The sequence below is a fragment of the Trifolium pratense genome, linkage group LG4, assembly GCF_020283565.1.
Source record: "Trifolium pratense cultivar HEN17-A07 linkage group LG4, ARS_RC_1.1, whole genome shotgun sequence".
NCBI classification, from domain to species: domain Eukaryota; kingdom Viridiplantae; phylum Streptophyta; class Magnoliopsida; order Fabales; family Fabaceae; genus Trifolium; species Trifolium pratense.
The window spans coordinates 25,730,004-25,755,551 of NC_060062.1; the positions used below are offsets into that span (position 1 = coordinate 25,730,004).

General features: G+C 32.9%; 3 protein-coding genes and 1 long non-coding RNA gene across 7 annotated transcripts; 1 reads left to right on the forward strand and 3 right to left on the reverse strand.

Annotated features, from left to right (window-relative positions):
• Positions 1 to 3,934: 3,934 nt before the first annotated feature.
• LOC123921134 lies at positions 3,935 to 7,136 on the reverse strand. Of its 4 annotated transcripts, none has more exons than XR_006813961.1 (5): positions 6,657 to 7,136; positions 6,367 to 6,498; positions 5,525 to 5,632; positions 5,048 to 5,108; positions 3,935 to 4,525 (listed from the first exon to the last, which is right to left on the reverse strand). It is a non-coding gene; the product is annotated as an uncharacterized LOC123921134 (long non-coding RNA). The 4 variants fall into 4 exon arrangements; XR_006813962.1 differs by having other exon boundaries at positions 3,935 to 4,225; positions 4,414 to 4,525; positions 5,048 to 5,632; XR_006813963.1 differs by having other exon boundaries at positions 3,935 to 4,507; positions 5,048 to 5,632.
• Positions 7,137 to 9,466: 2,330 nt separating this feature from the next.
• LOC123921128 (probable LRR receptor-like serine/threonine-protein kinase At3g47570) lies at positions 9,467 to 13,451 on the forward strand. The gene is made up of 3 exons (XM_045973544.1): positions 9,467 to 10,131; positions 10,542 to 12,571; positions 12,814 to 13,451. Exons 1-3 carry the CDS (start codon positions 9,497 to 9,499, stop codon positions 13,167 to 13,169), a joined length of 3,021 nt encoding a protein of 1,006 aa, XP_045829500.1. The 5' UTR covers positions 9,467 to 9,496; the 3' UTR covers positions 13,170 to 13,451.
• A 302-nt stretch (positions 13,452 to 13,753) lies between these two features.
• Positions 13,754 to 20,116, reverse strand: LOC123921131 (probable zinc metalloprotease EGY2, chloroplastic). Its single transcript, XM_045973548.1, has 11 exons — positions 19,769 to 20,116; positions 18,499 to 18,630; positions 16,544 to 16,594; positions 16,324 to 16,425; positions 16,166 to 16,240; positions 15,962 to 16,067; positions 15,764 to 15,857; positions 15,216 to 15,369; positions 14,666 to 14,873; positions 14,327 to 14,487; positions 13,754 to 14,203 (listed from the first exon to the last, which is right to left on the reverse strand). The coding sequence occupies exons 1-11, from the start codon at positions 19,967 to 19,969 to the stop codon at positions 13,955 to 13,957; spliced, it is 1,533 nt and encodes a 510-aa protein (XP_045829504.1). The 5' UTR covers positions 19,970 to 20,116; the 3' UTR covers positions 13,754 to 13,954.
• Positions 20,117 to 22,128: 2,012 nt separating this feature from the next.
• On the reverse strand, positions 22,129 to 24,570 carry LOC123923535. Its single transcript, XM_045976227.1, has 5 exons — positions 24,286 to 24,570; positions 24,065 to 24,163; positions 23,874 to 23,960; positions 23,044 to 23,206; positions 22,129 to 22,734 (listed from the first exon to the last, which is right to left on the reverse strand). Exons 1-5 carry the CDS (start codon positions 24,313 to 24,315, stop codon positions 22,397 to 22,399), a joined length of 717 nt encoding a protein of 238 aa, XP_045832183.1. The 5' UTR covers positions 24,316 to 24,570; the 3' UTR covers positions 22,129 to 22,396.
• Positions 24,571 to 25,548: the final 978 nt, after the last annotated feature.

Below are 25,548 nucleotides of genomic sequence, written 5' to 3' on the forward strand. Positions count from 1 at the left end.
TGATTATATTTTTGTGTTTTTGTGCGTAAAGAAAAAAAAAACTGGATATATTTTTGAAATTAATCTTGTGAGCTGGCCAATGAAGATGATTCCAGCTGTTTATTTGAAGTCTTGCTCCTCAAGTTTCTGGAAGGCTTTTTGTATTATTTAAAACAAAATATAATTTGTTTTTGTTGTGTGAAACAAAAAATAAGTTATATTTTTTAAATTAATTTAGGGTTGGCCGTAATACTCCAGTTATAAGGGTCTGAAAACCTAGCTTGCACATCAAGACAATTCAAGGCTATAAATACATGAAGACTCAGACCTATTTGTGCACCGAAGCCATTGTTCATCAAGATGTAGTCTTTAGGGTTTCGTGTCTTTGAGCCACTCTCTAGGAGAGTTGGTGTAAGTGAACCACTCGGGTTGTGAGATGGTCACTATGTCCTCACTCAGAAACCTATAGGTAATGAGTTGAGTATTGTACTTGGAGGAAGCTTGTAAGCAACTCCAAAATTGTGAACTTAGTCAAGTATTGGTCGAGGGCTTTGAACTAGAGCTATTATAGTGAATTCATTCCTGGATTGGTAATCCTCCAGATTAGGTGACGTTGCACCGAACTGGGTTAACAAATGATCTGTCTTATTTATCTTCTTGCACTTAATTTATTTTTAACTTGTCTATTGTGTTCTGTACTGGTACGAGATGCTGTAGCATCTTTCGCAGCATCTTTCCACCAGTTTGCCAAAATTTCAATTTTTAATATCAAACTTTGAAATAAAATAATAAAAATGAGATATTTTTGAATATTAGATATGATTGAAAGTAAAAGATCCGAGAATAAGTCATGAACGGAGTCGAACTTGCAGTAAAATTATATATGGAAAGAACTGGTATAATTTAAATTGTTTTAGATTTCCATTAGTAAAACTCAAATCATTTAGGCCACAGGAACAATGGAGTGAATGAAAAAGACAGTGACGGAGTACAAACTATCGGTTCATGAGTTTCATTTGGTAATTAATCCAAGGAACAAATCGCAAATTTACTACCTCCGTAAGTTAGATGGGTCAAGCTTAACACCGATGGGGCTTGTAAGGAAATGGTAGTGTCGGGTGTGGTGGATAATTGGGTGGTTTTTCAAAACATTGGACATAGAAGCTTGGTCGTGAGATAGGTTTTCACAAAGTGGAGGTTTGTGTGGATTCTAAAGTTGTGTGGTCAAGTTTACAAGACGGCGAGAGTGGCAAATCTCAAGAAGATTGGTACAAAACATTCGTCCGATGATTGAGAAGTGAAGATGACTTGCATTTAGAATAAATACGTTTTGACTTTTGCTTATATTTAAGATCGGAGATAGTCATTTTTTATGTTATGATACTTGTCCTCAACAAATTAGGAGCATTTTATATTGGAAAATGCTAAACAGTGCCCCCGGGGCACTGTTTAAGGAACCAAATATAGTAATATCATATTGAAATTTGTGCAGTCAACGCCTCGAAAATCTAAAAAGTGTTATTTTCAATTTTAAAATTTCCTTTTTTGGTTTCCTTAACCAGTGCCCCGGGGGCACCGGTTAGCATGACCCTTTTATATTTTATTTGTTTTGAGTGGGTACTCTGCGTCTAATTGTGATGTAATCTCTTCTGTAGGACTACAACTCTCTTCAATTCCCAAAAAAAAAAATCAAATCGTTTATGAAGTATTTTATCTAAACAAAATTTTTAAAGTAACTTTTTTTATTTCTTAATAAATATTCTAAGGACAAATGTTAGCAAAAGTCTTTTAATTATATTATTTTCTGTACATTTGAAAACAACATAAAGGAGTGTCTTGTGATGTTTGTTAAAATAGGAGTTGCATGTTCCGAAGAATTTCCTACTCCGCAAATGCTCACAAAAGATGTTATAATGAAAGTTGCAAGAAATTAAACAGAAGTTGCACTTCCAGAAACTATTATTATTGAATAAGAAAATAATCGTGTTCAAATGTCTTAATCAACTTTGATAAAGAAACAAAGTGAATATAACGAATAAGCGCATTAACAATTTGTGTGTTTTCTTCCAATAATTATTATCGATGTTTTCTCTTCCGATCCCGTGATTTTTTTATACCCCAATATTCCAATTTTGCCCTTGCAAAAAAAATCGGTTCGTAGAAATCGAATTTTTTATAGTGCAAATTCAGAGTAAATTTCGGTTTTTAAAAATCAAAATTTTTTTCAAGGCAAAAAAAAATTCGATTTCTAGAAACCAAAATTTTTTACAAGAGCAAAATTGGAAATTCAGGGGCATAAAAAAAAACGGAGTCTGAAATAAAAACATCATTATTATCAAGTCTTTCATTCCAAGTCAGTCAACCCAACAAGCCATGGTCCCCAACGACTCCCCAACTTGTCCATTGGGCTAAAGTTAGCTTGAGGATTATCATGTAAGTCAAGTCTACGCAAGTCTACGCGAAAGACGTCACGTTTATAAGTTACTAATATTATTACTATCACTACTAGAAAAATTCTAATTAGCGAGGGAAGTAATCCGTCACTAAACACTAAATTTCCATCACAAAGTAATTTAATGACGGAATTTGTTGCGGCCCTAAATCCGTAAACAATTTCAACGTCGCAAATTATTAGCGAGGGAATTTCAATTCCGTCACAAACTAGTACGAAATATATCCGCTACTAAAGTTAAATTCCGTCACTAAATTACAAACATGACCAATTTTATTTCCGTCACTAATTAATGAGGGAATCATGGACCAATTTTTCCGTCACTGATTAATGAGGGAATCTTAGACCAATTTTATTTCCATCACTGATTAATGAGGGAATCTTTTCTAATTGTGAGGGATTCATTATATCACAAATTTGTGACTGAATACATTTCCGTCACTGATATTGCATTTGTGAGGTTTATGTTTCCCTCACTAATTATGAAGGAAACTGCTATGTTAAATTTATGGTTAATATAGCAAACTTCTTGCCTAATTTCACTCATGATATAGCAATTGCATTTACTATATTAAATAAATAAAATTAAAATCATCAATACACAATATTTAATAAGAAATACTTTTTAAATTGTGTTCATAAGTATTTATACACAATCACCAAAATACATGGAAGCCATAACTAATATAACATTGTTCTTGAAACTAATACTACTAACATTGTTTTTTTATCAAAAAAGCATTGTTCTTGAAATTAAGTGTATACGACCAAACACTCAAAACAACCATAACTAATATATGTATCAAGTAGTGGGTGGTGGAGGCGGAGGTGGATCCGAACATGGAGGTAGATGACTCAAAGAAAACTTCTCCATAAATTGAAATAATTGCCCCCTGAGCAAACACGAATCTTCCTGGGATTGATGAATCAACTCCTCATGAGTCTTCAATTTCTCTTTAAGAGTCATATATATAACGAATACGAATTTTACAAAATCTACCCACTAGTAGAAAAAAGCTTTTTTACATCTGGCAAAAATCACTTTTTACATCTGAAAAATGTCAGATGTAGGCGCACGAGACTTAGTAAGTATATACGTTTTACATCTGGCGTAGTCAGATGTAAAAAAACACTTTTTACCTCTGACCAAGGCGAAAATCAAATATTATTTTTTTAAAATTAAATTGGACCTTTTACATCTGACCAAGTCCACCAGGTGTGAAATCTTAACTTTATTTAATTTTTTTTTTCAAAAACCTGCTTTTTTTTATATATATTTTAAATCCTTTTTTTTATTATTAAAAAAATCTAACCCACAATGCCAACAATATAACATAACTTGCATCAAGAACATAATACTAAAATTCAACATTCAACATCCATAGCCAAATTCAACATTCAACATATATATATATATATAGTAATAATGTCATTAAAGTACAACCATTGAAATCCAAAATACAAAACATCATAATAATTAATACTAATTCAACCAAAATACAAATCAAAACATCATCATAATTAATACTAATCCATTGTAACTTCACACAAACCTAGCTAGCTAGCTCCTAATATTTCTCATCGGCATCATCATAATCTACCTCAGGATTATATAGGTCAAGAAAACAAGTTGCCCAGCGGTCTCGCAAATCATACAGCTCCTTAGAACATAGCAAGCAAGTAATAACATCTGAAAACAGGCACACTCGAAGAACAATCCATGGGAAAGCAGAAATCGAAATTACCTGCATCAATCTATATCCTAGAGTATCCAAAGTCTTCTGCATCAATGTCCTAAAACAAGCTAGCATATAAAACAAAGCATTATAAAAGAAAATAAAAGTGATTCAATATAACCATTAACGGTGTAGGTGTTGTATCGCCGACACATATCGGTACTCCTTCAATCTGAAGTTTAAATACTACGCAGAGCATAAACAATTCTAAAAAACATACTAACCGAATTCAAATTAAACACTTACCCTTACCAACATAGCTTTCTCTTGCTATGAAAAATCCCATAAACTGTGGGAGCCTTTGTAAGCCAATTCATCATGAAATTGTACGCATCCTCAACTGATACAACTAACCACACTGCAAAATTTTAGTTTCATAAGTTGACTATAAAATAAAACTAGTGTAGCTCCTATTACACCACTAATTGTAACCAGTTTGGCCAAACAGAGTTAGTTAACTATAAAGACGATAGATAATATATATCCAACCATCAAATATTTCAATTTTTCTAGAGTAACCAACCAAATCAAAATGCAGCAACATGGGAAGCATAACAACTAGTACTAAACATTAGTCTTGAGCCATTTATATATTAATTATCTAAAACAATAATATTGAAGTTTCAGCTTTTGCAGTAAAACTAGATAAATATATTTGAGGATGTTTTTGTAATTTTTATTCATTCAGAGACTATAAAAATTATATCAAATAAAAGCGTTCATTCGGGGTTTAGAAATTCATTCAGCGTTCACTTTATGAAAACATGATCATCATAATCATTCATTCAGGGTTTAGAAATTCAAATTAACATTGTAACATTGAAACATTATAATAAAGAAAAATAATGAATTGAGGGTAAAATGAAAATTGAAAACTTACTTGTTTCTTCAGCTTTTCTTGAAGCCATAGTAAAATCATGAACACCACTTCTTGAATAATTCTCCATGATGATCATCAACAATCAAAATCAACAACAATAGTCAATAGAAGAAAAACAAGAAATCTAAAAGGCCAATCTTTGTTCTTCAAAATTGATCACAGAGTGAAAAACAATGAAACCCAAAATTGCATTTTTCTTCGAAGCTAAAGAATGAAAAGAGAAAATAGCCTACATATAGTGTATTGAAGAAAAAACCACCCAACACAAGATCGATAATTAATATAAGATTACTCTAGCAAACTGCATAACTACAACTACATGCAAACATGGATAATATTATGCCTTGACACAGATGGAACGAACATCATCTTCACTTACTATAATACTATATGATAAAACAAAACAATAATTCAAACTAAAATTGATCAAAACAACTTATGCATTGAAGAAACAAGCTAAGTATGCAAAGTACTCACAGGCCTGATGGCCAAAAAGTCCTTTTGCATTTGAGACTTTTGGTAAATAGTTTTCTGATAATCTGAACTTTGACCAATCATCTCCAACTCACTTTCATTCCAAAATATCTATAAAAAAAAAATCACAAATCACATGAAAAAATTTATGAGTAACCATATATTAAATATTTGAAAACATAAAATTGACATTTGAACAAGTAAATTGGTACATTATAAACATGAACCAGAAAAAAACCACAGTTTCTACACTTCCACAAGAATACATTAGCAGCTGGAAATCACAAATAGACACACTATATAGGTGATGTAGTTCTGCATATACTACTTTTTCATGATAAGGATTACTAGTCCAAATGCTTTTTAAGAAACAAATAACATAAATTCCTAAGAAAGCTTTAACAATACATTAATTCTTAAGAACTTTTATTCACACATAAAATTGATTTATATAATGATGGCCAGTGAAGCATTCAATATCTTAATTAAGTATTTGGTTATTGGATAGTGACACATCACATAAAAGTATAGTAATTGAAATTTTCTTCTTCGTTGTCTTATCCTTTCATTATACTCTCGAGACTAGTAGCATACAAAGTGAGTTTAGAACTAAATAAGAAACAAAGTAAGAAGCAAAAGATAGGACATACAAAAACAATATGATTCTTGTGAGTCTCCTAAAACAAACATGTATGCTAGAGGAATTTCAAAACGAAGACACCTAAAATCAACTAAGAAACAGTTCCTCATAAAAACATGATTAAGCTCATGTAATGGAAATACAAAACTCCTCTATAAAGAACTATACATCATGTTATTAGAAAGGACAATTTTAACAATCTTACACTTCTAAAAGAAACTCTTCTATAACTCCCTCACACTTTAGCATGTCACATTCAAACACTCCAAACTGAAGCTTTCGTTGTGGTTCCAAGGCTTCACCAACATCACTTCCAAACTAAATAGCAGAGGATAGACTTTCCACACCATAGATAGTAACCATGAAAAATGCAAAACAAACAGGACATTAAAACAAAGTAAATCACAGTGAGGAGGCACAACAACAGAAAAATCAAAACAAAAAAAATAAATAATAACTTTAGAACAACCAAAGTGCATTAGAACAAATGGTTACCTTTGACGAACGAAGAATCGGCGAATCGGCATCAACGAAATCGGTTGAAGTGGAAGAATGAACCTTCGATGGTGGTACCAATTCTTCAAGAGATTTTGCGCGAACAGATGTCTGGAATTTGGGGATGAATCGACACTGGGTTAAGGATTTGGGGACGAATCCATACTAGGGTTTGAGATTTAGGGAGAATCGCCAATTGATATCGGGATCGTCACGGTTGAAGGATGAGTTGACGGTTTGCGATGTTGCGTTTCCCTTACGAGTGAGAGAAGGTTTGATTTAGAGCTAGGGTTGGAGATTACGAGTGAGAGAGAGGACGGATGAGAGTGAGAGAGAGAGAGAGAGAGAGGACGGCTGAGAGTGAGAGAGGGAGACGGCGGTGCTTGGAGGAGACGGCGGAGAGTCGATTTGGGGTTGCAGCTGGGTTCGATCGATTTGGAGAAGATGGTGTTTGGTGATATCGCGTAAGATGCGTTTGGTGAGAAGATAAGATTTGCCTTTCTTTTACTTGGTTCTATTTTTTTTTTTTTATTCATACTGACTTTTTACATCTGTGGCTATATATGGCCAGATATATTTATATTTTAGATAATTTTCGCCATAATTACAGGATTGCCACCGCGTTCAGTTATGCTTCTGGTACATTGAAACCAGATGTAAAACGTTTTGTATATATATTTTTTACATCTGTGGATATTGAAACCAGATGGAAAGACTACTCCTTATAGCTTTTCACATCTGACATATGTTCCTCAGATGTAAAATGCTTATGTAATATGTCATTTTTCTACTAGTGACCGTTAAATTGAAAGTTTATATGATTATATAGATCATCTAGGGTTGGAAATGAGTCGAGTCTAACCTGTCTGAGCTAGACTCGACTCAATAAGAATTAGTTAGACTCGAAATTTGGCTCGAGTTTGACACTAACTCTTTTTTAAGCTCGAGTTTAGCTTGTTTAGAGTTTACAAGTAGTTCGCTTCGGCTCATTAGGTTCAGTTCATTTTCAACTTAAAACTCAACTCAAGAATTCGACATGAATTTGTTTTAATTTATTTTCCATTTTCTATTATTATTAAGTGTTTGTCTTAGTTTCTTTAAAGTATTATATATATTATCAATTATCTAAGTATATAAAATCAATTATATATCTGTAAAAAAAACAATTATATAAATATAAATGTATAAAAATCAAATATATAAATTTAAAATGAGAGAATTTCAGGCAATGTCTTCTCTGTTGCCTTCTCAGCTATAATAAGGATCCATGAACCTCTTTTAAAGAGATCATTAAAGATGTCAGAAAAAAAAAATCCGCACAGTGGGATAAACGAAAAAAAAATCCACTTGATGGGGGTAAACAGAAAAAAAAATCTGCACAGGGGGGTAAACGAAAAATCCCTGATTTTGCAGGGGGGGTAAATAGGCATTTACCCTATATATAATCAAGTTAGCTCGTGAACCACTTGATGTCAGAATTGATCCTCGAATTAGATTAAACTGATGATGAAAGACAAAAAAAAAAAGTCAACTTGTGTATCAAATGAGTCAAACTGAATTGGTTTAGAACATCGGTTCATTTACATTTTTCTGATCCGTTTACACCCATACGGACTATATGGAGTTTGGATTCTATCATATGTGTGGAATCTAACTTTTGGTGGGGATCACTCTGCTCACGCGTATATTCTCATAACTAATGAATTTGTTGTGTGATGTCTAATGAATAGAAACTACCGCTAATGCTACGGTGGACCACTTTTACAAGTGGTCCATCGTGTACAAGTGGTCTATCGAATATGAATTTTATGAAATTCATTGTTGGATTGAAAGTTTATATCGTATAGATCATTCATAAATTTTTTAAAATTTTTTGAAAATCATTTGATATGTTATTGAGACCCATCAAGATTTACGTTATTTAATAAACCGTTAATCTTTATGTGTCTCAATAACATATCAAATGATTTTCGATTTTTCTAAATTTTTCTATGGATGATCTATATGATATAAACTTTCAATCCAACCTTGAATTTTGTAAAATTCGTATTCGTTATAATGTTATTCATAACTGGTCCATCATGGACCACTTGATGAAGTAGTCCATATTAGAATTTACCTAGAAACTACTATGAAAGTAGTATATTTAAACTGGATATTATGATCGGGGTTTTAACCCTGACTACTCTATTTATGTATATGAATGAATTTATAATAATTTTATCATGTGACAAAAAATATAAAAATATATTTTATCATTTGATTTATCTAAAAAAAATAAAAAAAAAATCAAACTACTCTTTATTTATATTTCATTTCGAAAAATGAGGTCAATTTTTATTATAACTCATTCCGGTTAAGTAATTAAAATTTGTATAGAGAAAATAGCAATTCATTATTCCCTTCAATTGGAATTAACTGCAAATGCAATCTCTATGTTTAGTATAAATTTGAATAAAAAATAAAATCTAAAGATATATAATGTGAGAAAAAGACCAAAAACTAAATATAATAGTACATTTGACAAAAAAATAAAATAAAATAATAGTACAATTCTAAAAAATTACAAATCATTGGAAATTCACAAATACAAATGGAAGGACCGAAATTCGAATTCCGATTATCCGACCTAACAATTTCAGCATTTTTGCCGGTTGTGTTAAAATGTGTGAACAATATAATGGTGTGCTCTCTCCACGTTCGTGGAATTAGTCATGAGGGTTTCACTTGTCACATTCGACCACAAAACACTTACCTAGTGGTGCACAAAACTTCTCTTTATATATTTAAAAACTCAAAGCTGCATATATCTAGTAAAATATCAAAGCTCCAATAAAAAAATGAGATCTTTTATGACGTTTCTTCTCTACTTTGGTTTCCAAATATTGGTGTATTGCATGCCATTTGCAACGGTTGCTGTTGCTTTGAGTTCAAAGACTGATAAGCTTGCTTTGCTTGCATTGAAAGAAAAGCTTACAAATGGTGCACCGGATTCTCTTCCATCATGGAACGAGTCTCTACATTTCTGTGAATGGCAGGGTGTTACATGTGGTCGTCGTCATATGAGAGTCGTTGCCTTGCATTTGGAAAATCAAACATTGGGTGGTACTCTTGGACCATCCGTGGGAAATCTAACATTTCTGAGAATGCTACAACTTACAAATGTTAACTTGTATGGTGAAATTCCAAGTCAAGTTGGTCGTTTAAAGCGATTGCAAGTTCTTAACAATCTGCATGGTGAGGTTCCTATGGAGCTCACAAATTGCACGAATATCAAGGTAATTCTTTTGCGCAGCAACCGACTCAGTGGAAGAGTTCCAACATGGCTTGACTCAATGATGCAACTTACTCAGTTGAATCTTGCTACCAATAATCTAGTTGGTACTATTCCGTCTTCCGTGGGAAATGTTTCATCACTCCAAAAATTATCATTTGGAGATAATAGCTTGAAAGGAAGCATACCTTATTCTTTGGGGGCTGCTTCTATTATGAACAAGTTCATCAAGTGGTGCACGGTGCACCACTTATCAATAACCGATAACGAATACGAATTTTATAAAATTCACCGTTGGATAGAAAGTTTATATCATATAGATCATCCATGTAAATTTTTAAAAAAATTGAAAATCATTTGATGTGTTATTGAGACCTATAAAATTTAACGGTATTTAATAAAATTCATAAAGCGTTAATTTTGATGAGTCTCGATAACATATCAAATGATTTTCAATTTTTTAAAAAATTTATATGGATGATCTATACGATATAAATTTTCTATCCAACGGTAGATTTTATAAAATTCGTATTAGTTATAGAGTTATTGACAAGTGGTGCACCGTGCACCACTTGTCTTACTCTTTCATTTTAGGCAAAGCCTTCTTTGGGTATGTTGTCAAGTTTGAATCTACTGATTCTAGACTCAAATAATTTATCAGGTGAAATCCCTCATTCTCTTTACAACCTATCAAATATTCAAGTTTTTGATCTTGGGCCAAACAATCTTTTCGGTAGTCTTCCATCAAATATGCATCTTGCTTTTCCCAATCTTAAAAAATTCTATATTGGATCGAACCAAATAAGTGGAACTTTTCCGTCTTCATTATTAAACCTCACTGAACTACAAGTGTTGGATATACCATACAATACTTTTGTTGGGTCAATACCTCTTACTTTGGGTCAATTAAATAAACTTGAGTCGTTTAATATTGGAGGTAATAATTTTGGGAGTGGAGGAGCTCATGATTTGGATTTTCTTTCATCGCTAACCAACTGTACTCAATTGTCAAAGATATATATTTTTGACAATGGATTTGGTGGTGTGTTGCCGAACATTATAGGAAACTTTTCCACCCATCTCCGTTTGCTTCATATGGAATATAATCAAATACATGGAGTGATACCAGAAAGAATTGGACAACTAATTGGTTTAACTGACTTAGAAATTGGAAACAATTTCCTAGAGGGAACAATTCCAGATTCAATAGGAAATCTTAAGGATATAGGATCATTGGGCTTTCAAGATAACAAATTATCTGGTAACATCCCTATAGTCATTGGTAATCTTACCATGTTATCCGAACTAGATCTATCTGGAAACAAATTGGAAGGAAGCATTCCAATTTCAATAAGAAATTGCACCAAAATGCAGAAGTTAAGTTTCTCTAGTAACAAATTGAGTGGTCATATGCCCGATCAAACATTTGGCTATCTAGATGGTTTAATTTATCTTGACTTGTCCAACAACTCCTTCACCGGCCCTATTCCTTCAGAGTTTGGTAACTTGAAACATATTTCGCAATTGAATCTAAGCTTAAATAAATTGTCTGGTGAAATTCCTAACGATTTAGCTTCTTGCTTAGATTTGACACAGCTTGTGTTGGGTGGAAACTTCTTCCATGGAACTATACCTTTGTTCTTGGGCTCCTCTTTAAGATCACTTGAAATCATAGACCTTTCTAGCAATAATTTCTCAAGCATAATCCCATTTGAACTAGAAAATCTAACATATTTGTATAAGTTGGACTTATCATTTAACAATCTCTATGGTGAGGTTCCCTTAGGAGGTGTCTTTAGCAATGTCACAACAATTTCACTAACTGGAAATAAGAATCTTTGTGGAGGGATACCTCAATTGAAGCTTCCTAAATGTTTTAGGGCGCCTTCCAAGAAACACAAAAAATCTCTCAAAAAGAAACTTATCCTCATTAGTGTAATTGGTGGGATTTTGTTCTCTTTCATAGCTTTTATAACTGTCCATTTCCTTACGAGAAAAACCAAAAGGTTACCTTCTTCACCATCTTTGCAAAACGGGAACTTGAGGGTTACTTATGGTGAATTACATGAAGCAACCAATGGTTTTTCTTCATCTAACTTGGTAGGAGCAGGAAGCTTTGGATCTGTTTACAAAGGATCACTTCTCCACTTTGAAAGACCTATTGTTGTAAAGGTGTTGAATCTTCAAACACGTGGAGCAGCAAAGAGTTTCATGGCAGAATGCAAAGCTCTGGGAAAGATGAAGCACCGGAATCTTGTCAAGGTCCTAACTTGTTGTTCAAGTGTTGATTATAATGGTGAAGACTTTAAAGCTATAGTTTTCGAGTTCATGCCTAATGGGAGTCTAGAAAAGTTATTGTATGATAGTGAAGGGTCTGGCAATCATAATCTCAGCTTCAAACAAAGGGTAGACATTGCTATTGATGTAGCTCATGCACTTGATTATCTACACAATGATACAGAGCAAGCCGTAGTTCACTGTGATATTAAGCCAAGCAATGTTCTTCTTGATGATGACTTTGTAGCCCACTTGGGAGACTTTGGCTTAGCAAGGCTCATTCATGGAGGGATAGGACATTCAACTAATGATCAAGTTAGTTCCTCCACAATAATTAAGGGAACTATAGGATATGTTCCTCCTGGTAAGTTCTTTATATCTCTTGCTTATTACTATCCATCAAATTGTTAGCCATGATAATTTATTTTTGTTTAGATTATATAGAAATTATTACAACGTGTACTATTTCAAAGTAATTACTTTTTTAGCAGTGCCACTCAAAAAATTTAGGCCTGACGTTGACAATAATCTCATTCAAATTCTTTTAATTAAAGTGTTACATTTTGTTCAATTTTTCCTGAATACTTGAAATTGTTGGTTGAAAAGAGTATGGAGCAGGTGGTCAAGTATCACTCCAGGGAGATATCTACGGCTACGGGATTCTTCTTTTAGAAATGCTCACCGGAAAGAGGCCAACAAATATCATGTTTAATGAGAATCTAAGCCTACACAAATTTTGCAAGATGAAAATCCCAGAAGGAATCCTTGAGATAGTAGATTCACATTTGCTTTTGCCATTTGTTGAAGGTCAAACAGGAATTGTTGAAAACAAAATCAAAAAGTGTTTGGTGATGTTTGCTGGAATTGGAGTTGCATGTTCAGAAGAGTTTCCTGCTCATCGAATGCTGATAAAAGATGTTATAGTTAAGCTAAATGAAATCAAATCAAAGTTTCCATGCTAGGAACCATTGATATACTCTGATAAGAAAATATATTTTCAATGTAATTTTTTTTTATCCATCAAGTGTGTTTCTTTTTGTTCTGTTCGTTTGAATTACAATTGCAATGTATTGTGATAACAATTTGTGTTTGTAGTTGGTTTCAATAAACGCATGGTATTGTTTGAAAATGTTGTTGGTTAACATATATGCAAGTAATTATTGTTTGGCAATTTTGTTTTATGAAAACTAATTTTTATGGGACACTGCGAGGAGAATTTATATGTTAATGGCCTGAGTTTTTTTTTTTTTTAATAAGATGGCGGGACTAATATGCCTTTTATTTGGCAGTTTGGGCAAAATGCACTCATATGTCATTTAAGTTTTACGTTTGTATTAGATAGGTCCTTTAAGTATTTTAAGTTACAAATAGGACATTTAAGTTTTACGTTTATATCAAATAGTTCCTTTAAGTTTTTGAAGTAACAAATAAGACCATATATAATAATTTTTGCTTTAGACTTGACTTATTATGAAAAGTGGAGTGTGATAATGTCTTTAATGGGTGATTTTAAGACATGCACTAACTAGCCTAGTAGCAATATTTCTTTCCTACCACCAAGTACTTTCTCCATTACAAAACTGGGACGTTTACGCCCTAGAATTTCGGCGCTTTGCATATGAACAAAGAGTGATAGTTTTGATTCATTGAAAATCCTACTGTGTACTGAGTATTAAAAAAATAAAAAATCATGCACTAGCAGTCTAACACTATAATGATGCTGCCAGAGTTTATGTCGCCATTGTTTCTAGAAACTTGCGAGGGTTTCGTCTATAAACGGGAAAGGATACGGCAAGCAAACTAACAAGCCTAAGAGCAAAACTGTTACACCAAGAGCAACATACTTGTCATCTGGTTCAGTTATTTCATTGGATAGAGGAGAAATTGGACCTCTTTGCAAGAAGAATATAAGAGCTACCCAGTAGAAAGCTACATCATTAAGCAGTGATGAGAGTCCAAGCAACACAATTGAAAATCCCGTGAAGCGATTCGAAGCCTGTGAAATAGACTCAAGTTAGAAAAGTAATTACTCTAATAGACCAATGGTATTATTTCAGATAATGGAAAAACCGAGTTAATTTCACATGTAAATGTTAACTTGTTAAATGTTATGTGATACCTTTCTTCCCCATAGGGAAAAAGAAATTCTCCCTCCATCGAGTTCTCCGGCGGGAATACTGTTGATGGCATTGATAAGGAGTCCTGCCCAAGCCCAAATCACAAGAGGATTGATAGAAATTGGAGTTCCTTCCTTGAGAACGTTACCAAGAAGCAGCTTCGCTAAAACAGTACATATATAAAAGTTACCACATGTTTATTTTCTAAAATAGTAAACAAAATATTGGTTGGCAAACCCAACAGTTATGGGTATAAAATAATTTGTTGATATAGATTAATATGATAGGATGAAACCCACAAATGAATGCAAGCAAAAGTTTATCAAAAGTGTATAGCTTACCAATGCCACCAGCAAGAAATGACTCGTGAAAGACAGAAGGATCAACAACAACACCAATACCGTCACTTGGAGGTATAAAAAAACCAAGAAGCAGAAGCACAAGACCAACTGTATATCCAGCTATTGGTCCGGCAACCGCAATCTTGAGCAAATCTTCACGATTAGATACTATGCTTCTTATCCTTGTAATTGAACCAAAAGAGCCTATCTGCCACCAAATTAGGCATCAAAATTTCTGTTGTAGTTACACGTCAAAAACAGTACATTGTCACCAAAGAAATATAGTTGGCCAATACCAAAATTGTACATATCACCAAATTGAGTCCATTTGAATCTTGAAAGCATTCCAAAACATATTAAATTATATGCATCCTCTGAATAGATTATATATTTTTTTAAGCAACTCTAAATAGTTTACATATGAAAAGAATGATGCGTCTCGATTAATATATTATGTCAGTTACTTTAATTGAAGAAATAAAATATATTTATAAAAGACACGCATAGTCGCACAATTGGTATTAGAAGATCAATATTTTTATCATACAACCTGCCAGCTAGGAACAAAGTACGGGACCCCAAGCTTAACTCCAAGACTTTGGGCAACTAGAAAGTGAGCAAGTTCGTGTACCCCCAGAACAAGTGCAGTAACAAGGGCTCCAGGTAGGCCATCCTTTAACAAATTCAGATTGTCAACAGTTGATCTGGAACATCAATGATAATATTTTGGTGAAACCTCAAAACACATCTATGATATGAAACAATATTGAAACCTCAAAGTGTATTACCCTACAAACCTTTGACATGTTGTATGATTTATTCTTATTAAAGGTGGAACAGAATTCATTATTAATAACTAAAGCATTTACTGAGAACATTCTGTTAAATAAACAGAGCCTAATAGATCAATAGTGTACATGAATCTAATAGATCAATATTTGTTGTGAGGACTGTTCTCAGCATGGTACTTGAAGAAAGGAGTGGATGAAGCTAGATCAGTACAGAAAACAATTTCATGACAAAGGTTGTAGGGAAATATGCTTCCTCTAACAGATAGTAGTAAGAAATGACGAGAAAAGGTACAAGAAAAATGCTCACAATAAATTTGATTGCAAATCAGGAACATTGCGAAGCAGCAAGGTAAACACTGTGACCAGTCCAAAAGATGCAGCAGCAAACCACTCAGGTAAAACTACAAAGATAAACAATAGCATAAGTATAATCATGAGGATCACTATTTGCTAAAAATAAAAAAGAACACGATGATTGACAATTTTGAAGGAGTTAAATAAGTACGAGTTGTCTCTGGTTGTAAGGTAGTTCTTGGAATGACAACGGCCACTGGCTTATCATCCTCAGGATTGACTAGAAGGAAAAGCCTGTATTCATCTCCAAATTTATCCTACAATAATTGTTTTTACAGAAATCTAGTTCAGGTGTTATTGCAACATGGAATGACTCACAAATAAGCTTATGAAATGAAACAGAAATAAAACATACTTGCAATCTCTTTGATATCTTATCATAACTTTTAGAAGCTTGCCCCCGCAGGTTTCCTTTGAACAACACTCCACCCTAGGAGAAAAAACAGAACCCATTCTTCATGCAACAAGACAATTGTGTATATGCAAAAAGAAATAGAGGAAAGATAGGCACACCTCGTAAGGATCCTGGCTTGTTACAAAAAAAGTATCAAAGCCAAACACTTGATCTTTAAGGATATCGATTGTTTCCTTGGGAATTTTTATTACATTATCCAGCTGTTTGGGGCATATAAAGGACAGACAGAAACACATAAGAGGAATGCAAAAACAAAAAAAAAGGAGAATCAGAATGGCTCAAATATAGTACGAAACACTGAGCATAAAATATAACCACCTTCACTCCTGGCAGAGGTGATCCACTGGCAACTTCTATATTATCTGTATTCTGTTTTGATCACAAGCCCAAAGAACAATAGATCAAAAAAATAGGACACCATGCTCCTTACTCTAAAGGACACGATTTTCTCTTTCTTTTATAATGTTTCTGTTCATTATGGAAAATAATGTAAATTTGGAAAATGATGATTAGCAAATGAGATTGTATATTACCAATTAGACTATCGACCTGATGACTTAAATACCAAGTTGATCAACAACTACTGACTAACAAAATTAGGTCCTGTTTTATGGATTTATTTTAGACAAATAACAAAGACATGGACTAATTAGAGGACATAGTTGTGAACATCTTCAATGTGAAACTGAAACCAGGTGCATTTTTCATCAAGTAGTTTATCTACTCTTTTGATTGATTGTTGTCACAAAAGTGATAAGTACAAACCAACAAAAAGAAATACACATAATTGCAACTCAAAAAGGGAAAACGTTTCATGCATTATGAGTAATGAAAACATAGGCATAACCACACACATCAAGGAAGGGAATATGCACAAAACACACTACAAGAAAGTGGTGGAGCAAAACTAAATCATTCTTCGTCTCTCTTAATTTATTCAAGTCATTCTTTGTTTGTGAGCTTGTACATGGCCTTTTTCCCACAATAGCAACATTCTACATCATTTGTATCACACTACAAACAAGATTGTGATCTTGATCTTCTTGGTCCACCTTGTCTCTTTTACTGACTCCTCCATTGCTCAAACTCCTCCAGATTTACTATATGATCTTCATTATTAATATTCTCATTTCTAATCATTCTCTAATTGGCTTATAAAATTACAGCACCTCATTCCACTTTAACGTTGTTCTCCCTACAAGCAATGTCTAAACTAGAGGTTCATAAGATCTTGATTGTATTTTATCATTCATATCTAGTAGTTGGTTTACTGTCTCATTGATTGTATTAATGTAGTCACGGATATTTCCATCTCCATTTACAATTGGTATATCTCTATCTTCAAATATAAACACTCTCGAGCTTCTCTCATAGTTTCTTCCGTACTATCTCCTTCAACACCATGTATTTGATCATGGGAGGTAGAGCTAAATGAATCTTATGCACGATCTTCTATTGGATTCTACTCAAATAAATTGTATTCACGGTAGTCTGCTTTTCCTCCTATAAAGTCTGCTTAAGCCATTGTTCCCCCAAGAGTTACTGAATGGTACTCTTCCAAAATATAAAATTTATTTCCCATAGAATAATAGGAACTAAAACGTAGTGTTTTAAGCCATGACTTTGATACATCTATTAATTATGGAAACACACACAAAAAACACCGCAAAGAAAGTGTAGATCAGACAAAATTTACTTGATTCAGCACCTATTTAATTATGACCATGGAAACGCTGCAACAAACTATTCAATACCTCAAATAAGATTACAAGCTCTATAGAAACTTGAAAACCCGCCCCAAGTTGTGCTACCCTGCAAACTTGAGTACCCAACTAAAGAGTTAAAAGAAATGATAAACAGTCGGTAACTATAGACACTACAGTTAGTTGGTCACTTGACTCAATGACTTAGATGTAGACGCTTTAACTCTTCAGAGAAGCCCTCTTTATAGTGGTGGCGTGGGGCCTTTTCCAACAACGAGTATGTGGACATTAATAACTTTTCACATTTTCAAAACCTTTAAAAAAATTCATCTCCTTCTTCTACATATCAATGAGAGCTTCTTAATAATCAAAATAGTAATTCCAAGAACATAGCAATTTACTATGTTTTGAAATAACTAACTAGAATGAATTTTCCCATGAGTAATTGTGCGTTTGGAAGTGATTCAATAAGATATTAAACAAATGAAACAATAATGCTGAAACTTTGTTGACATAACTATTTCTTACCAAATTGAATATAATATAACATATAAATAAGTCGAGCATTACCTGCACAATATTTTGATCATTATTTTCATCACTAAACTTGTTTAGCTGTTCTGCATCTACAGGCGGAGGGTTACTTTGCTCAACAGAATCCTTCAAAGATTGTGTTTCTTCATTTTTATGTTCTTCTTTCTCCTAGGTAAGTTTCAAAATTGTATTGTCAAGGAATAAGTATGGAAAAATAAAGGTCAACATGTAAAGCTAACAACCATTATTTCTTATAATGTGTGAATGTGATGAGGTGCATGAAAAAGAATATACAAATGTACAAGGATAATAAGTTCTACCTTCTTAGATACCACTTCATGATATTCAAATGATTGACTTTACAATTTTGATTTCCTCACACACCCGTTATCTCAAACTACTTCTACACTTCCTCGCCCTATGTATCTCTGTGTTTTTCCCATTACATCATCTAACACTTCCCTCACTTTCTTTCTCTTCCCTTTCTATCTCTTTATTTCATACATTACTCATACACCCCCACCACCACCCACATCCAATTTCAGACAATCACTACTCAGTACTCCTTTTGTTCCACAATTACTGACTCATTTGACCATTTCACACAGATTAAGAAAAGTGTATAAATGAAAGAGTGAGAAAATTATTTTTTTTTTTTTATTAACCCTCCGGTTCCTAGGGGAAGGGAGCCCGGTAATCCAGAGTTCAACCGCGATCTAAAAAAGTAATTAATATTGCATTAAAAATTGAAAAGGTTCATTCATTTTGTAACAATTTTAATACAAATGTGTTGCTTCTTGGGAGACGGAGGGAGTATTCCTTAGTTCATACTCGTATTTCTCCGTCACAACATCATATGGGACCTGGGACCTTAAATTCTCCATGTTCTAAAACCATTTTCATCTAAATAATCTTGTAATCTATAAAGTACTAACACAGACATCAAACACGATACTGACACGGCTAATAATTTATTGAATAAAAATAATCAAGTGTAATCACATATGTCGGACATGTGACACGCCTTCAATTAGAAGTGGTTGAAGTGTCGGTGCTACTTAACTCGTAAACAAAATTGAAAATCCTGACTATGTTATCCACACTGTACAGAAATGCTGCCACTATAACTAATCTAACTATCTTACTTAATAAAGAGAATCAACATGCAATGAATTTGTAACCAATTTTTACAAACTTCACTTCGAATCAAATTAATCCTTACTTACGCTAGATATATCAAATTACAAGAATGAATGCAAAAACAGAAACTGAAACAGAAACAGTAAACAGTAAAAACGGAAATTACCTCCTCATTGTCACCGTCAGACTCATTAACACTACAAGCAATCCGTCTTTTTCCAGTAGGACTCAACTTTAACGAACTCCGACGCGAATAACGGAAACGGTTAGAAGGATGAAATCGAAGATTGAATTGAAAGCAAGAAGTGCAGCAGTGCGAAGAAGGAACGACGCGAAAAGTAGAAGGTGATGGTAGTGAGAGATTCATGGTTTAGTTTTGGAGAAAAGAATGAGTTTAGGTTGAATGAAACTCTAACGCCATGAAAATGAATGAGAATGAGAAGTGAAGAAGAAGAAGAACAAGTAGAGGTAGAAAGGAGAAGTGACGCGAGGCAAGGAGAACCAATTATCCGATATTTTTATTTTTATTTTGTTAATTATTATTATTAAAATAAAAAAAAAATAAAAAAAAAAAAACCCGCGCAAAGATATTTATTATTTTCCTATGTTTTTTCTAGGACTAGGACTATGATTAGGACAAGTGAAAGTAGCGAAGTTTTGAGGGCCAATGAGGGTTTGACACTTAAGTGGATTAAGGAACTTAGAAAGATTTAGATTTTTTTTCTTTTGTCAAGTATAATGTATTCGCCGTCGAGTATAATGTATTCGCCGTAAATTCTACCTTTTAACGTAGATAAGTTAGATGATTGAGGTTCGAATTTCAATCTCCTACACATATATAATGTAATGTTCTTTTTTTATGTAGGAAGAATAAAAAATTTGTTATACTCAACAGAAAATAAAAAATTACAATGTTCTTTTAATGTCATGCTCAACAGATCCCAAGATCCATTTTTTATTTAATAGACAACAAATTTATTAATTTTAAAAGTTGATCAATTTTTATGGCAAATCTCCTGCACGTTGATCAATTTTTGTTCATCATGCTACATGTTTTGTTTGCGCGTTGATCAATTTTTAGTGTTTTTGATATATACATTTTTTTTTTTACACAGACAAAATGGTAAAGTTATTATTGGGCTCAAGTGATTAATGAGCTTCACCAAAAAGACATATTCTGGGAGAATCCGGGTTTGATTCCTGGGTGGAACCCGGGTTTCATTTATGGTATTGAAAAAATAAATTGAAGAATTAAAATACGATAGAGTAATAAATAGTTAAGGGTATAATAGGAAAAATAGCATTAAATACTTCATTGGTAATACAAAGTGACATATATTGTGGTACAAATTTTTCCCCAAAGTGACATATATTGTGATACGGAAGGAGTAAATAGATAACATAATACAGTATTTGTTTTTGTTATTTTTTATACTTGTTGTTAGTAGAGTTAAAATAGGTGTAAATAAGTGGGCTTAGGAACCCATGTCCAAACAGCAGCCCAAATAGAAAAAACAAATAAAATAACATAGTCTTAAAAAACAAAAGAATAGAAACAGAACATCCTGCTGTTATGGATGGTGGATGTTGAGGGATTTGAATGGAAGGTGAGGATGGAGGTAATGGTAGTTTGTAGAGATTATGTGAAAGTGATGATTAATAAGAAGATGATGATGTGTTTGTCTCTTCCCTTTTTCTCTGCTTGTTCTGTTTCTTTTTTTTTTTTTTTTGTGTTGTAGTGAGGTGGTTGTGTGGATTTTGAGTATGGTGGTGATTATGAGTGAAAGTGGTGATTATGGTTGTGTGGAATGGGGATAGTGATGATGAAGGTGGAGGTACTTTTATTGTGGTTTCCAGCTATAGTTGCTGAAAGCTTGTGTCCATTGGGGTTAGTTGACTTTGGATTAGTGACCATTGGATTAATTGTTATAGGAAGTTTTTTTTTTTGAAATTTTCTCATCTCAGCTACTCACTTTTTCGCATACTTTCCTATCGTGCAAAAAAAATTCGGAAAATATGTTCCGAATTGTTTTTCTAGTGTAAAATTTACACTATAAAAAATTCGAAAAACGTTTTCCGAATTGCTAGGGGGTAGGGGAGAAAGTGGGTGGGTGGAATGAGAAAATTTATTTTTTTGGACGAAAACATGTGATTTTATTTACAGCAAAAACCCTTATAAAAAAAATATTGTAAAAAGAAATCTAAACGTATTTATATGTTATAGAACAATTAAGACAATGGTTATCAAATGCAGACTTGGATCCTCTTATAGTTGTTCCGGCAATTTTAAAGTCTTACATTGTTTGAGAATCGAGGTCAAAAGTAATTTATATACAATAACGTTAATAATTACACTTTTCAATCTAAGGAGACATTTTTTATATAGGACAAACCCATGAAAGAGCTTACGCCCAAAACAGAAAATTCTTCAAAAAGGTGGTGCGGAGTAGTTGAGGGTAGAACGAAACAGCTGTTGTAAGAACCATTAAATTTAGTTCAGCCGTTGCAGCATAAAAGCAGCTATAAAAGATCCAAACTTAAAGGACTCTTATTAATTGTCAAAATTTTGAATAAATTGTTACTCCTTACTGCTGATGAAATGACTGATAATTTTTGGAATCTTGATTCAGGTAACTTTAAGCAATATTAATCTCCAAGGAGCATAAAAACTAGTCAATTGAATATTCATCTTTAGGATCTCACGAACAAAAAATTGATCCCTATCTTCCATTACTTGCATACAAAAACAAAACACAAACAAGGCCAACAGATTCATTCATTAACATTTTAACATTCACACATTATCTGCTCTTTCATCCCATCTACTCTTCCGCCTTCGTCTTTCCGGAGCTACACTCTTCCCAATCAACTTCTCTACATGTTTTTGAAGCGGAAAATAAATAAGGTCCTCCATCTCAGTGTCAGTGTCATCACTAGTAATCCTTCCATGGTAAGGTCTACGCCCATTGTGCGGAAGCTTGTCGCTTGTTTTTGAGGATTCAATCACAGAACTCTTCACAATAGTGTTCTCAACATTGCTCCCAAATGTTTTGTGATTGCTTTCTTCGACATTGTCCATATTAATGCCTTTTCTGTCTCCACCTCTCTCAGTTGGCACATTATCCATAACACCTAAAAAACCAAATAGAGTATGATTCAGACTTTTCCTCGATCTTAGGAAAATTACACATCTTTTTCAGAATCACGCATTTGACATAGTCGTGTGAGGTATGATCTTGATTATCAAATTAAGATCGAATGACCAACATTTGAACTTTGATAAATCAGATCCAAAATAAAAAGTTGAAACATGAATATTCTAATCTTAATCCAACAGCTCATATCGTCGATGCGTGATGAAGCTTCTATTCTTCCTAGTAGTGAAGAGTAGTGTGAATATATTCAAATGAAGGGAGCTAAAGGAGGTTGGAATTAAATTACCAGAGTCAAGATGATCATTGGTTTGAGATGCAAAGTCCATGTCATTACTACCACGCGATATGGAGTCATGAGCCAAAAGACCAGAGGAGCCAACGTCAGTAATCCCAGTTGCAGGAGTAGCAGTTGATGATGTCTCACCAACACCATCCTTTCTTGCATCATCCTGCAAAGAACTCTCCCATTTCTTGTTAATAGTCCAAAGTCATAAGTATATAACAATCTATGCTATATAGCACTGACAGAGACAGAGACACAAACACCAGACACAAACACTGATGCATAGACAACCGTCAATGCAACATAGGTGTCTAGTAGCATGTTGTCCAAGTGAAGGAAAAATTGTTCATTCATACTAATGAAATATTTCATAACATTCAATTAATTGTTAATCCAATGAACCAGTTGAAATCAAATACAAATTGTGAAGGTTTTACACTTTCACTTGGTTGGAATTCTATAGCATGAATGATTACTAAAAAGCAGAATACACAAACAAAAGAAACAGGAAAAGGGCTAGAAACAAAGTTCTAGGCAATAGTTCTCCCAACCAACTCATCCTTAATTATAACTCATTAACCATTCAAACCTAATCACTTGGTTAAATTTTGTTTATATTGACTAATTTTTAATTTAAGTGTCAAAACCTAAAAAAACCAAAGTTCATAGCAGTGGAAGGAGTATAAAGAGTCTCTAAACTACTAATCTATTCTCAACCAACAAGTTAGTACCTAAACTATCACACTCTCTTCTAACATTGTAATTAGGAAACAAATTGATGATTAACTCCAAAAAAATGAAAGAGAAGAAATAATCAGTTCCAAATATTTTACCTTGTCTTCAGCACAAAGAAGAGTTTCAATTAGTAGCTTGTAAGAACCCTCTTCAATAAAAGGCCACCCTTGCATTCCTTCATAAACCTTCAAAAACAAAGAAAAATCAAAACTTTATTTTCAAGAATAAACCAAAACAATTAAAAATCAAAAGTTTTTTATCACTAGTATTTGAAGAAGAGAAAACCAACATCAAGAAGCTCCTCAACCGTTTCTCTAACAAGTTTTTCCTCAAAACCAAATTGCCTCATTGCATCCAAAGCAGCATCCATTCTTGTGTTACCAACACTCTTGTTTTTCAGACCAAAAATTAAAGCAGCATTAAGGAACCAAAAATGTCATAAAAAACATAAATTTTGAAAAATAAAAATCAAAACTTTTTTTTTTTGACATAGACAGAAAAATGAAATACCTTTCTGGGTTGTTTTCTTCTTGGTGCCATTCCCTTTGATTTCTTCTTTCAGCCGATGGAAATGAAAAATGGAAAACAGAAAGAAGAAAAAAAAGGGTATTTTTTTTATGCTGAAAATGATGAGATTATTGAAGTCTAAAGAGACAAATTTGAAGGATATTTGTAAGTGCATTCAAATGAAGGACAGAGTAGTTTTCGAGAAATATTGCCTTCTTTGTGACGTTTCTCAGTCTGAAAGAGTGTGGTTTCTCTGCAACCATTACATATATAAGGAAAAACAGAGACTGAATTGATATGCATAAAGGACAACTCATGTATAGTATAGTCATCACTTTATTTTTAGACTAAGCATTTTATAGTCTCTCCCGGTCAACCCCTTTTTCAAACATAAAATTCGTCCTTAAATATAAGTTTTTTTTAATTCTCTCGACATATTTATTATTACTTTTTCAAACATAATTTTACTTTGCATTGAAATACGAAAAGTCAACTACAAATACATCTTTTTACAAAGGACAATTTAGTAATCGTAATACTCAAAAAGTACACATTTATTACACTACCAACTTTTCTTAATATGCGTAAAAAACTTTAATGGGGGCTTATATTAAAGAACGGAGAGAGTATTTTTTGTCAAAATGTTTTTTAACACACCAATAATACCAAAGTTTGGTTGACTATAGGTAGATTTCAATGTTTTGTCATATTTTTACTATGATTTTTTCTAAATTACCCCTCATGATTTGGGAGTGTTTATTCATCTGTGCATCGAAATAAATCATATACATATAAAATAAAAATTAGTCACAAGTTAGTTATCAGTACCACATACAAATTTACTTTTGGATTGAAAAAAAGGCTGATGGACTGACCAAGACTTAAAAAGTCAGGCACAGACGAGCTAGCTGAGCGAAGGGATTCCTGAGTCTAATTAGTTGGGGAGAAAATAGACTTTTTGAAATTGTTTGTTCTCATTAGTCGATGATTAAATACCCCAAATTATAGAGGGATAGAGTAGGTCCGTCTCATCTTATACTCTTTCATAAAGTTTTGACATATTTTTATGTTAATACCATTTTTCTCTTTTTTTAAGGTAAAAATCTATTTTTGAAGTCATTGAATAATTTTACCCTTTTCGAGATCATATTCATTGAACAATTCATGTAATAAAAATGAAAATATTAGTTATTCAATAAATTTAAAATTGATCTGTCTTTCATAAAATGAAAAAAATATAATAAATTAATCTTAAAATTAAAAAAA